General features: G+C 31.6%; 1 protein-coding gene across 1 annotated transcript; it reads left to right on the top strand.

Annotated features, from left to right (window-relative positions):
- Positions 1–8,448: 8,448 nt before the first annotated feature.
- Positions 8,449–10,025, top strand: LOC108324619 (probable galacturonosyltransferase-like 4). The gene is made up of 2 exons (XM_017557560.2): positions 8,449–8,962; positions 9,281–10,025. The coding sequence occupies exons 1-2, from the start codon at positions 8,485–8,487 to the stop codon at positions 9,844–9,846; spliced, it is 1,044 nt and encodes a 347-aa protein (XP_017413049.1). The 5' UTR covers positions 8,449–8,484; the 3' UTR covers positions 9,847–10,025.
- The last annotated feature ends 4,960 nt before the right edge of the window (positions 10,026–14,985 follow it).

Below are 14,985 nucleotides of genomic sequence, written 5' to 3'. Positions count from 1 at the left end.
ACCGTCAATATTTCAAAGACTGAAATTTCCACTTCGAAGACTGAAACTTCCGCTTCTAAGTTTACTGAGGATGAATACTAAGAGTATCTAAGGTTAAAGTCTAACAGCTTGGCACAACCAAATCAATCTCCCAGTACATCAACAACCTACATTTCTCAATCCATGGAAGGTCAAAATTCATGGGTAGTTGACTCAGATGCTTCTGATCACATTTATGGTAATACCTCTTTGTTTCCATCTATTTCTTTTCGAGAAATCCTTATTTCATAACCCTTGCAAATAGATCTAAATCTTTCTCCAAAGGAGTCGGTCATGTTTCCTTGTCCTCCTTCCTCAATCTCAACTCTGTCATTTTTTTCCCTAATTGTCTTTTTAATTTAATTCCTTGAGTCAGTTGACCAAAATTTTAAATTGTTCAATAACCTTTGATCACAAATCTTTTGTTATACAGGAGCGTGGTTCGGAGAGATAGATTGGAGAAGGATATGAAGTTGGCAGATTATACCATTTTGGATCTCGTCTAAGGGTGTCCTATGTTGCTGCTCCTAATCCTAAAGTGTTGCATGATCGACTTGCTCATCCTCATTTGTCCAAATTGAAAAAGATGTGTCTTGAACTTAGTGGTCTCCAGACCTTAGAATGTGAGTCATGTCAAATAGGAAAACATGTTAGATCTTCCTTTCCTAAAAGGTTTCAATCAATATGTAATTCTAGTTTCTCCATCATCCATTCTGATATATGGGGACCTAGTCGTATCTCCTTTTTTGGTTTTAGATATTTTCTTACCTTCATTGATGAATATTCAAGATGTACTTGGGTTTATCTTATGAAATTTTTTTCTGAATTATTAACTATCTTTACATCCTTTTTTAACGAAATCAAGAATCAATTTGGTCAAGTAATCAAAATACTAAGAAGTGATAAGGCAAAAGAGTATTCCTCATCCTCCTTTTCTACTATCTTGAGTTCCCATTTTATCTTACATTAGTTTACTTGTCCTCATACACCATATCAAAATGGTATAGTAGAACGAAAAAATAGACACTTGGTTGAAACTGCTCGTACCCTTTTGCTTAGTGCCTATATTCATGTCCATCACTGGGGGATGCCATCTTAACTGCATGTTGTCTTATTAATAGGATGCCCTCCTCCTATCTTGATAATAAAGTCCCTTTCTCCATTTGGTTTCCTAGTGATCCTCTCTTTCATACATCTCCCCGAGTGTTTGGCTGTGTATGTTTTGTTTATGACGTGTCTCCAAGTCTAGACAAACTCTCCGCTTGCGCTTTCAAATGTGTCTTCTTAGGCTATTCTCGACTTCAAAAAGATATCGGTGTTACTCTCCTGAAACTAAGAAGTATGACATATCTATCAATGTCACATTCTTTGAACAGACTCCTTACTTCTCTCCATCTATTCAGGATGTTTCTATCCTCCAACAGGTCCTTCCTATTCTAGTTGTTGAGTCAAATAACTTCACTATCTCTGTCATTCCAAGTCTTGATCACAATCATCCTGCACTCGTTTCTCCACTTACTGAGATCATCCTACAGATGGTCCCAATGGACAGTCCGACTCCCCAAGACAATAGTGAATCTCCTACTTTAGATTCTTCTCTCGTCACCTCCTATGCCTCCTGGTGAAAATGATTCAGGATGACCTATTGCCCATAAAAAAGGTACTTGTTCCACTCGAAACCTTCATCACCTTTATAATTTTCTTAGTTATGATTGCAGAAATGCAGGCTCTTGACCACAATAATACTTGGGAGTCAGTGCCTCTTTCCCCGGGCAAAAAGGCGGTTGGTTGCCGATGGGTGTATGTAGTAAAAGTCGGCCTTGATGGTGAAATTGATCGCTTAAAGCTCGACTTGTTGCAAAAGGTTACACTCAGGTTTATGATGATTATTGTGACACTTTCTTTCCTGTAGCCGAGATTACTACTATTCGCCTCTTCTTTGCCATGGTAGTCATTCGTCACTGGCCATTTCATCAATCGGATATCGAACGTCTTACTATATGATGATCTTGAAGAAGAAGTTTATATGGAGCAACCTCCTGGGTTTGTTGCTCAAGGGGAGTCTAGTATGGTATGCAAACTACATCGATCTTTATATGGCCTTAAGCAATTACCACGTGCTTGGTTTGGAAAGTTTAGCTCCATTCTTAAAAAAATTGGGCTAAAACGTAGTGAAGCAGACCATTCGATTTTTTACTGTCATTCTTCTCTTTGGAAATGTATTTACTTAGTAGTATATGTTGATGATATTATCATTACAGGAAATGATGTTGTTGGAATATCTTAACTGAAAGAGTACTTGTGTAGACATTTTCAAAATATGGACTTATAATCTCCCAAAGGAAGTATGCTCTTGATATATTACAAGAAACATATATGATTGATTGTAGACCGGTAAATAGTTCCACAGACTCAAACTAGAAATTAAGGACAGAAGAAGGTGAATTATTCTCCGATCCAGAGAGGTATAGGAGGTTGGTTGGAAAACTGATTTTTCTCACTGTTATAAGGCCAGATTTATCCTTTGTAGTTGGAGTGGTTAGTCAGTTCATGCAGGCTCCATGTGTTGACCATTGGAATGCTCTCATTCGCATTCTAAGGTATGTCAAAAAGGCTCTCGGGCAAGGATTGTTATATGAAAATAAAGGAAGCATTTAGGTCTTTGGGTATTGTGGTGCAAATTGAGCAGGTTCGCCTATTGATAGATGGTCTACTACAGGATATTGTGTTTTTCTAAGAGAAAACATTATTTCATGGAAAATTAAGAAACAAAATGTATTAACTCGATCAACCGCTGAAGCCGAGTATAAGACAATGGTGTCACTAACATGTGAACTTATATGGGTGAAACAATTCCTTCAAGAGCTTAAATTCTGTGACATCCATACTATGAAGATGTATTGCGACAATCAAATTGCTCTCCACATTGCATCAAATCCAGTGCTTCACGAGAGGACTAAACATATAGAAATTGATTGTCATTTTATTCGTGAGAAGTTTTTGACTAAAGAAATATGTATGGAGTTTATTGGGTCAAATGATCAACTCGCAGATGTATTGACCAAGTCATTAAGCGCTTCTCGGATTGAGTTTATTTGTTCCAAGCTTGGTATATATAATTTGTATACTCCAGCTTTAGGGGGAGTGTTAGGTTATTTACCTTATTTATCATCATTATATTGTGTCAAGGGTTACCCTATTTATCATGTACTCTTGTATCAATTTATTCTTATAAATAGAAGATTATGAGAGGGATCAATCAAGCCCTCTAGAATTATTTTACAGTTTAATTCTTAAGTCTCCCTAAGCTCACAACATTAAGGTGATCATCGCAAAAGAGAAAACAACACATAGACAGACAACACACAAGCAAGGGTAAGCTAGATATAAAACAAGCCATAAATTACATCAACATATCACGCATCATACATAATTCATATATAACAATTAAATTAAATTATCCTAAACATGACAAGACTTAGAACGGACTATCCGGATTTAGAATGAATGTCAAGCTATGATAGGTTGTGCACTTGTGGTGGTTTCTACTACTTTGCAAAGTTCTTGCCAACGAGTTTCATCCTACCACACTCATAAAATTGGTTTGTACCACGCCTTCGATCATACTGGAAGCACCAAAGACTAAGACCTCCTATTCTCACATCATGTGTCAATCTTCTCAACTTGAGAATGAAAGACCATTAGAGTGTCAGGATAACTTCCAAGACTGAGCTCCATGCATTCATACTAATGATACTTAGAACCAACACTTAAGAAGTTTTTCCTTGGAACTCATTTCAATACCTTTGAAACCATTGAGATCACTTCACATTCAAATAATATACCAATACATGAAACTACTGATCATACATTAAAGAATTAGAAACACCCTTACAAGTCATCAGAAATCAAACAAAAACACAATTTTCTTCATAGCAAATTGATACCCATACTAGGAAAGGAAAACAACTTTGAAACCCTCACCAACAACTTCGGAAGGGTCCAAAACCTCTTAAACGACCTAAAAAACGTCCAAAACTAATATTCAGAATCCTGAATTTGAAATTTCCAAAACTAAAAATCCAAAACGTTGGCTGAGGGTGCTTAGCCCCCAATAAAGGGCGCCCGAGCACCAAACCCTTGGAATAAGGGCGCTCGAGCGAGTTCTTCTCGCAAAAAGGTGCCTATAGGGTGTTTGGAGGGCACCCAACACTGCACCAGGTTCTAAAACTCTTCTATTTTGAATTTGGTGAGCCTCTACCCAAGTTTAAATGATTCCTAAGTACTCTTAGGTGCTAAGAAATATATAAAAACATACCTCTAACTTGAATTCACCACTCCAAACCCAAATTGACCATTCTAGACTACCTAAACTCACTTCTATCACTTCCTACACCAATTTCAGCAAACTAAAGGTCTAGACAAGTGCTAAATGACTCAAACACAAACCTTAAACTCCCTAATTCAATCCCAACCCCTTTCATAAAAATTTCACTAACCAAACCTCCAATTTGCACTAAAAACCACTCAAACACTAACCATTGACCACCCTCTTTAGTTCTAAACCAGTTTCCACCCAAAACATACTCCTAAGAACTTTCAAATACTTCCCTTACCTTATATCGATCAACAGAGTTCTAAAACATCGACCCCTTGCTTAGAGTTCAAAGAACTCTAGAAACGCCTACAAAATGCCGAATTGAAAACGGAATGAGTCCTTAACACCTCAAACTACAAGAGAATCAGGAAGAGAAACACTAAAATGCATGCGATGAAGAATCCCTTCTCATGATTTCAAATTAGGAACGAAAAGAAAAAAAAAAGTCAAAACTTACTTGCTCTATTCTAAAAATTGATTGGATAGATGTGGAGATTACTCCATCGTGATCTTCTAGGAGATTTCTGATCATCAAACAAATGATCGATGAGCTAAAATCTTTAGAGAGAAGGCAGAGAACTCTAAAAAAGTGGTTTATAGAGAAATGATACGTTTTAAAATAATGAAACTCCTTTATAACAAAACTATTTATAATAAAACCATTTAATATTAAAATAACTGAGTCTCATTATTTTTAGACTACCATCACTTCTAAAATACTATTTTATGGAGTTTTACAACAATAATTTTGATTAAATTATATAATTTTGAAATATATTATGAAATATATAATTTATAATCTATTTTTGATTCTATAATCCGAGGATATATTTCAGACTAGGTAATTCATTCTTTTTTAAATTGTGTAATCTAAAATAGTTTTTTGAATCTAAATCATATATTTTGAATTTAAACATGTATTTTAAATTGTAAAATTTAGACTATATTTTTTTTCTAATTTAAATTATAAAATTTTAATTTCCAAATTATATGATAAAAATGTTTTCCAAGCAAGAATAATTTGGATTCTTTTCATGTTTAGGAATAAAAAATGGAGTAAGGATGACAACAGGTCGGATGAGGCATAAATAGTTCCTACTTGTTACTCGACTTGTAACAAAAAAATCCAATCTGTTATTGGTTTCACTAGTAGTCAGATACTCGTTTAAAAAATATTCGTAAATATTTTAAAATATGCAAATATCCATAGATACTTACAAAAATTATAATTTTTTAAAAAGAAATCTAAATAAAATAAAAAATATAATACAAATTAAATTAAATATAACTAAAATTTACTTTTAATTAAATAATCTAATAAAATATAAATAAAATTTTAATTAAATTTAACCTAATAAAATATGCATTAAATTTTAATTTAAATATTTTATGGGTAATAGATACTTGCAGGTACGGATAATATGATATTTGCACCTAACCCGTTTATAAGTCGGGATTAAATTATCTCTTACCCATTATCTGCGAATACCCTTTGAAGTATCTACTTATTATCCGTAGCAAACTTTATCCACAGATACCTGCATACATGAATATTTTTGTCATTCCAAGTACGAAGTTACCCAAAGAATTATCTCAATTATTATGAATTTACACAAATTCATGAACCACTTTTCCGAAAAATAATGATTTAATAATAATTTCTTATTGAAAACCCGAGTCCAAAATATGTTTCACTCACCACCAACTCAAGATTGGTACGTTGCTAAATGAACAACCCACTAGTGCAACAAAAAGTTTTGACACCTGTTATTTTGACATTGTACTTCAATTCCCAAACCGAAACATATCAAGACAAGGTTAAAAAAAAGAGTGTTTTGGTTTCGGTTCTAGACCGATGCATAAACTTCGACTTTAGGTTTTGGTTGTCTCTAAAATCGAAGCTCAAAACAATAAAAAATTATAAAATTAAATAAGTAAATGAATAAGCTTCAATTCTGAAAAACAACCAAAGCCTATTGTGATATTAAAAAAATATATTTTCATTGAGTAATGCCCACGTTATATTAAACAACCTAAAAAATTAAATCAAAATTTAATTCCACCTGATGAATTAGAAACAAGTAACATAGGTAAAAATTGAGAACTAGTACTAAAATATAGATTTTCATGTTTTTATGATAAATGTACACAAAAAAATAAATCAAACATATCATTATATCATTTTTAGGGTTCAGAAGAGGGGAATGCAAGCCTAGAAACATACTTAAATGATTCACTATGCAAAAACACTCAAGCATGAGAGTTCTTTAAATGGTGAACAAATGAAACAAATAAAGACAACAAACCTGAACAACGAAGATAAAAAACCTCTTTAAACATTGCAATGAGAACTTGCAAATGAAGGAAGAAAATGAGAGGGAGAAGCCAATAGAGAAATCAAGAAGAGAAAGAAAAAGAGAAAGAAATAAAAGAAACCAAGAGTGAAGAGAAAAAGTGGAAACGAAGGGTTCATAACAAATAATTTTAAAACCTGTTAAGAAGTGAATTTTAAGCCTAACACACCCACTTATATATTTTAAGCCTAACAAATAATTTTAAGCCTTATCTCTAGTCGACGTGGGACTTCCAACACACCCTACTCACACTGAGGTATATATTTTGAGTGTGAGACTAGACATTAATGGTTAGTCCGATAACGAGTAAAACAATATGTCCAACAAACAACAATATCACTAGGATATGCTCTAATCTGGCTCTGATACCATGTTAAGAAATGAACTTTAGCCTAACTCGACTCCACAAAACCGACTTGTAAAATGAGGTTTGCATTCTCTTATATATTATAAATTGGCCTTATCTCTAGTTGATGTAGGACTTTCAACAAAACCGAAGTCTATAGTTGTGCAAATAATTCAGATTTTATTTTTCTTCAATATTGAATATGAAGTTTAGTAGAGAATTTCAAATGCGTTTTCTACAATGACCTTATGTATCATCATATATTTATCAATATAATATAATTTACTTCTCAAATTATGAAAATTGTGTAACTTTTTAAAAATTTGAAACAAATCGGATCATATTAACATGATTTCGTAAGGAAGAAATTGTGTCAACACGATTTTATTAAATTTGACTTGAAGTATCATCATGACATAGCTTTAAATGAAATATAACAAAATCATTCCAAAATTGACTTCTTTTTTAAGTCTTGTCAACATTACACGACTTGTCCAGTTTCAAAATTTTTTAAAAAGTTGTATCATTTTCATAATTTCAAAAACTAATTACTCCACATTAGAAAAAAAAAATACTGGCGTAGTGGAAATTTCCATGCAAATCACTTATTTTTGTAAATTGGTTTGCAACAAAAATGTTTTTTGGTAAATACTATTTCCCCCGTTTTGCACTCCTGCGTCTTCAATGAGAAGAGACAAAAAGTAATTTACTTACAAATTTTAAATTTTCTCTCACATTTTTAAGAGTGACATACATCGATGGTTAATGATTAGTTAAAATATTTTAAGTATAATATAATGAGCAACATTAATTTTATAAATAACGTCATATATAGTGATTTCTTACCATAAACTAATAAAAACAATTGAACCATTAATAACAATTTTAGAAAGATCATAAAATCAATTAACTTATCTATTTTTACACATTGTTGTTTAGTTAAGAAAGAAAATTGGCTTATCACAAACCATGAGCACTTATCGATCGAAATCAAAGTGAACAAAGACATATATATTGTTCCTTGAAAATAAGATTAAAACATGTAATTAAGATGTTAAAGAAAAACCATTTTACACCATTATCCCATCCATCATAGAAAAGTCTTAAAAAAACCCAAAAAACAAAGCTAAAAAAGAGAATATTTAGGGTAGAAAAGATATAGGGACAGCACGAAAATGCAACAAAATATCAGAACCATGGCTAAAGAAGGGCTTCATTACCTCATACTCCGAGGATCGTTCTCTTCCTTACAATCCCACCGACCACCTTTGTCCCCCTCAACCATTCCTTCAAAGAAAAAAACTTTCATAAACAACATGGCTCCAACACTTTCACCTCCTTTGCCACCTTGACTTCCACACCATAACATTAAAAGACAGGAGGAGGATATGGCCTTTCCTCTTCCCTCCCCATTACGCCTCCTGTCTTATCTCCTCCTCCTCCTCATCGCCACCGCCACCACCACCTCTTTCGCCGCCACCATTCAACACGAAGTCGTGCGAAAACCGGTCCCCGACTTCCCCACCTTCCGAGAAGCCCCTGCATTCCGCAACGGAAACACATGCAACAATGACAGCATCCACATTTCCATGACGTTGGACTCAAACTACCTCAGAGGAACCATGGCCGCGGTCCTCTCCATTCTCCAGCACTCCACGTGTCCAGAAAACTTGGAGTTCCATTTCCTCTGGGCAAGGTTCGAGCACCAGGTCTTCACCACCATCAAGACCACCTTTCCTTACCTCAGGTTCAAAACTTATCGCTTCGACTCCAATAGGGTACGTGGAAAAATCTCCAAATCCATTCGCCAAGCCCTTGACCAGCCTCTCAACTACGCACGAATCTACCTCTCCGACATTCTCCCAGGTAGCCTTACTTTAGCTTCTTCTTCGCATAATAACTAACCACAACTATGTTTTTCGTAAATACCAAACTTTTACAGATGAAAAAACAAATCAAATTCTCGACATTTTAAACATAAACTAGTTTTATCTTACAAACAAATTCATGTAATCCAATAAGTTGGGCATCACGTAACATAGATCCGTCTTGGATTTTCACGTGAAAACTCATCAGATTATAGTCTAACACAATTCATGTGTTTTTCTTATTTTGATCCTGTAAAAGTGATTTATGAGAAGTTTATCTGATCATATATATTATGACGAGCCTTATTACTTGCAGGTTACGTGAAACGCGTGATATACCTGGACTCTGATATCGTGGTTGTGGATGACATTGCAAAGCTGTGGGAGGTTGAGTTGGAGGGGAAGGTACTGGCGGCGCCGGAGTATTGCCAAGCGAATTTCATGGTGTATTTCACGGACTTGTTCTGGAACGACAAGGAGTTAAGTAGGACGTTCGAGGGAAGGAAGCCCTGCTATTTCAACACGGGGGTGATGGTGATGGACGTGGAGAAATGGAGGGAGGGGAAGTACAGGGAGAAGATGGAGGCATGGATGATGGTGCAGAAGCAGAAGAGGATCTACCACTTGGGTTCTTTGCCTCCTTTTCTTCTGGTTCTGGCTGGGGAGTTGAAGAGTGTGAACCACAGGTGGAATCAGCATGGGTTGGGAGGTGATAACCTTGAAGGCAGGTGCAGGAGTCTTCATCCTGGGCCTATCAGTTTGCTCCATTGGAGTGGCAAAGGGAAGCCATGGTTGAGGTTGGACTCCAGAAGGCCTTGCTTTGTTGATCATCTCTGGGAACCCTATGATCTCTATCGTCCCAATACTCATGCTTTTGAATGAAAATCATGATCAACTTCTTGGGGGAAGGTAGGACAAATTACTGCTTTCAATATTTTTCATCACATGAACATTGCTCATATATACACTATATCATATATTACATATTGAAAGCCTTGGAAAATGAAAAATCCCAGTGAGGGAGGTTAATGAGAAGGACTGAAGAAAGGAAGAAATTCAAACAACAGGTAAAGTTCCAATTATACCATTTGCAAAATCTTCTTTGTATGTTTTGTTTTAAGCATGAGATATGATTAAACATACAATGTGTTTTTGCAGTTTGGTGTGGAAGAAAAGCTTAAGACAGCTGCTTTGAATGCAAGGGACATGATCCAGAAAAACAAGAACTATGAGTATAGATATACATAGTTGTTGGACTGGAGATTATACATATGTCCATGACTAAAATATTTATTAATTTTAATTTAATATCTTGATAGAATTTCTACATTTTCCCCCAGCTCAACTGCTGCTAGAAAACATTTTCCGTTTTCATTCACATTTTTTGCTAGATGTGCATGTAGCAAGTGTTTTTGTTTATACTCGCAAAGCTATATAATCATTGACTTCTTCGATGTTAGGCTTTGTTACCAAAAATGACAAAAATATATCATATATTATTACGAGAATAGACAAATTCAATTCAAAATACTAAAATGGAGAAGTCGTGTGAGGCCAAAATGACTTCAAATGAAGAAGTTGTGCCCCCTGCACGACTTCACACTGTTCATTTGACCAGTCGTGAACCTCAAAAACGACTTCTGGGTCCTGTAACCAATTACAAGATCCTGTAATCGATTACACAATGTTGAAATCGTGATTCCCCTGCACGAGTTCAGTGTAGTAGACAAAAATGATACTGATAATCTATTACTACACTTCTGTAATCGATTACTAGTGTTTTAAGTGTGGAAGAACCACCCTCATAAACGATTACAAGCTTGTTGTAATCTATTACTAGTGTATTTTGGTTGGTTTATGAAAATTATTTGGCAGTTTACCCAATTGTAATCAAATCGATTATTAATAGTCGTTTTGGCCCCACGACTTCATATTTAATTAAAAATTATCCATTTACGTAATATGCTAGGCAAATATGTCTAGTTTGATGCAAAAGCCTTGATGTTAACACGGATCCATAGTTCTCGACACTCACAAGTTTTGAATTTATTAACTAAATTTTAAAAAATAATTATATTTTGATACTTAATTTTTATTTTATTTTCACTTTGCAACTTCTTTTAATCATAAAATATTATATTTAAAATATTATATTTAATAAATAAAAACAAAAGTTTTAAAATAAAATAATAATATTTATAATTTGAAATGGGAGTTTAAGAAAACGGTAATATCAAAACGTTGCAGTCCAACTTTTTAATAGTGAGGTGTTAATATAGTTAATTTACCGAGTGTTTTATCTGCACCTCCAAAAGTTCATTTACACCTTCATAATACTAAAAATACTCTTGTGGTATTCGAAAACCGGTTAAAAATTTTACTTAATCAACATTCGAATTACGATTAAAAAATTTATTTAACTAATTTTTGAACACCGGTTAAGAATTTTTTTCTTTTGCTTTTATTTATTAAAAATAATAAAAAACATTAAAAACATTAAAAATATTAAAAATTTAATATTTTAAATTGGAAAACTAAATTTAAAAATTATTTATTTAAATTTTATAATTAAAATTATTTTTTAATATAATAAATATTTAATTAATTTAAAAACAAAAAACTTGAAAAAAATATATGTTAACCGTATTTGGAAATTGGGTTAACACTTTTATAATTGAAACCGTAATTGGAAAAATGTTAACCGTATTTTCAAATACGGTTAACATGTTTTTTTTAATTTTTTTTTAAATTAATTAAATATTTATTATATTAAAAAAATAATTTTTAATTGTGAATTTTAAATAAATAATTTTTAAATTTAACTTTTTAATTTCAAATATTAAATTTTTAATATGTTTTTTTATTATTAATAATAAATGAAAACAAAAGTTAAAAAGAAATCCTTAATCAATATTCGAAAGTGGATTAAGTAAATTTTTTAACCGTAATTCAAACGTCGTAATTTGAACCCAGTTAAGTAAATTTCTTAACCGATTTTCGAATACTGACAAGAGTATTTTTAGTATTATTATGATGAACTTTCGGAAGTATAGGAGAACTTCTCTAAGGGTGTGTTCACTTGGGGGAGAGGAATTGGGGGAGAGTGAGTGGATGAATTTGAAGGGATTTGAGGGTGAAATAAGTGTTGTTTGTTTGAGTGGATTTGGAGATAAATGAGAGTGAGTTTGGAAGTAAAGTTTATGAAAATTAGTATATGATTTGATTGATATGATAGATAAAAAAAATGTTTTAATAAATAAAAAATTAGAATTACCAAATTGTCCTTAATAATAATAGTAATATAAAATGATATTTAAAAGTAATATGTTATTATTATTATTATTATTATTTAATAATAATATTATTTTTATTATATATAGATATATATTGTAAAATATATATTTAATTAGTTTAAATTAAATTTAAAGAAAAAAAAGAAAAAATGTTAATGAACTACATCACACAACTTAAAAAAATAATAATAATTATATGCATCTTCCAAAATAGGTAAAATATGCATACCATAAAATTTGTTCACCAAACAATAGAATCTTTTGTTCCAACCCATAGAACCAATATTACAAATTCATGCACCTGCAATTTAAAATAATATATGGACAATTTTGTAAAAGTGTCTATATCGATATACTTCACTCGCAAATCCTCTCTCAATAGCGAAGATAAATATTTTACCTATCCCGCAAATCATCGCCCGTAAATCATTAAATACGAACATATAATCACTCGCAATTCCTTTCCTTATAACAGTAAATACGCAGAAACGAACACAGCATTATCTAGTGTGATACCTTAGACCGTTAAAAGTTATATACATCCACTTTATAACTTAAAATATTAATATTTTTTATTTTCTTATATGTTTTAATTTTAAATATCAACTTATGATATTATATTATTATAATAATGGTCAAGTGTATTGTCAAACCCCATTTCCATATATAAAATAATAGTAATGATAGGATATTAGACTTTTATATTTATTTAACATATAATATAATATTATATTATAGTAAGAAAGGATAATATTAAATGAATATAAAAATATTTGTGTGGGTCAAAGTATCTATTTTCTATAAAAAATTGAAAAACGATGATTTGACATACATAATTTCTTTACATTCTTATATTCATGTTATGTTGTTAACGTTGTAAAGAGTTATATTTGGTTTAAACCTTACTACAAACGGGATTACATAATCAATAAGTTTATACTATTTTCTCATTGATCATTTAATTCTTTTAAATGACCTTTTACCTTATTTTTACTATTTTATGCAATAATACATAAATCATAACTTTATTTCAAATTATAATAAAATCACATATTACCCACTATCATTATTTATCAATTATTGATAGAGGGAGCTAAACTTACCTTTTTATATCTTTATTTTTAATGATGAACAATAGAATGATTTAATGGTTTCTTACACAACAAATGACATAACAAATGTTTTATATTGATCATGTTTGTGTTTGATATGTGAATTCATTATTGATGAATGAATCATACTTAAAACAGATTAATAATCTTATTTTTACTAATCGATTAAACAAGGTATATAATATGCTAGATTTAACCAGATCACTTAGAAAGCTTAACAGGGAAAAACTGCGCTGTAGTAATCGATTATACAAGGTATATAACTGATAAAAACAGAGAAAATGCATAGTTTGTTATATAAGTGAGATATATAATCTATTAAAGATGACTAATGGATGAATAATATAGACAAGTGTAAAAATAATTGATTACATAAGTTTGTTAATCGATTAAAATAGAAAAATAGTCTAATACATTATATAAATAGCCTAATATATTAAGATTGTTAAATGAATCATTAATAGGCTTAAGTGTTTAAATAATCAAATATACACATAGAATAATATGTTAAAACAGAGAAAAAACATAATTGATTATACAATTAACATAATCGATTATAATGCGACAAAATTTGAAAATCTCATATATATGTGACTTGAAATATTAACATTGTCATTGAGTTATGATTACAGATGCTTTCAAGAAGAGTTCTTGAAGAATTTATGCTACATTGGTTGATTACCCATCAAGATTCATCAATAGTTTGTGCTAAAGTTGTTCTGATTTGATCTGCACTAGAGGAGTGTGACTCAGAGATCAGGTTGTTCATAGACAATCTTTGCATTGTTTTCCTATGCGGGTTTGCCAGGGGTTAATGGTTGTGAGTGCTCTTGTATTATAAGAGATTGAGGATTGTTCATCTCTTGGGTTGCTATATTGATTTTGACTAGTGAGAGGAGTGCATTGAGAGAGGTATCTTTGTATTTATGTAAACTCAATCAATTATAGTGAATTCCCTTCAACTCAGGTTGTTTAAAGAAGATTGAACGTAGGCTTGTGATAGTCGAACCAGTATAGATTATCTGTGTTGATCTTTCTCTATCATTTCTCTCTTGTTTATTCATTACTTCTTCTTTATTGATTTCAAGAAAGTCAAAGAAGTTATAAAGATTTTGAAAAAAATCCTTTTAAAAGGCTAATCAAATTCACCCGTCTTATCTTGAGATATAAGACCTTTCTTATCTTACATTAATAAATCATGTTTACTAACAAATTATTCACAGATAAAAATTCATTAGTAAAGAGATCCTCTATAAAGATTATTGACAACAAAAAAACTCATTTCCTATTGCACAAATATGTAGATAAACCAAAAAAATCCATTAGTAATATAGTATTATCTACAAATAGAAATTTGTAGGTAAAATTATAGTAAGTAACATTATTTATGAACTTATCCTTAGATAAATTACCCATTATATATTTCTAGACCTAATTTTCATTGTTTTAGTAAGTATGCTTCTTTAAAAGATTAAAATATTCAAATTATAAGTTACATTTAATGTATAAATTAAAATTTTAACAATTTAAAATTTTATTGATTTTTCTAATTTTTTTTTTATAAAACTCATGTTAGGCATTTAAACATCTATGTTAGGCTCACATATCAAAGCACA

Source organism: Vigna angularis, chromosome 3 (assembly GCF_016808095.1).
Source record: "Vigna angularis cultivar LongXiaoDou No.4 chromosome 3, ASM1680809v1, whole genome shotgun sequence".
Lineage (NCBI taxonomy): Eukaryota > Viridiplantae > Streptophyta > Magnoliopsida > Fabales > Fabaceae > Vigna > Vigna angularis.
This window is presented reverse-complemented; position numbering and strand designations above follow the sequence as displayed.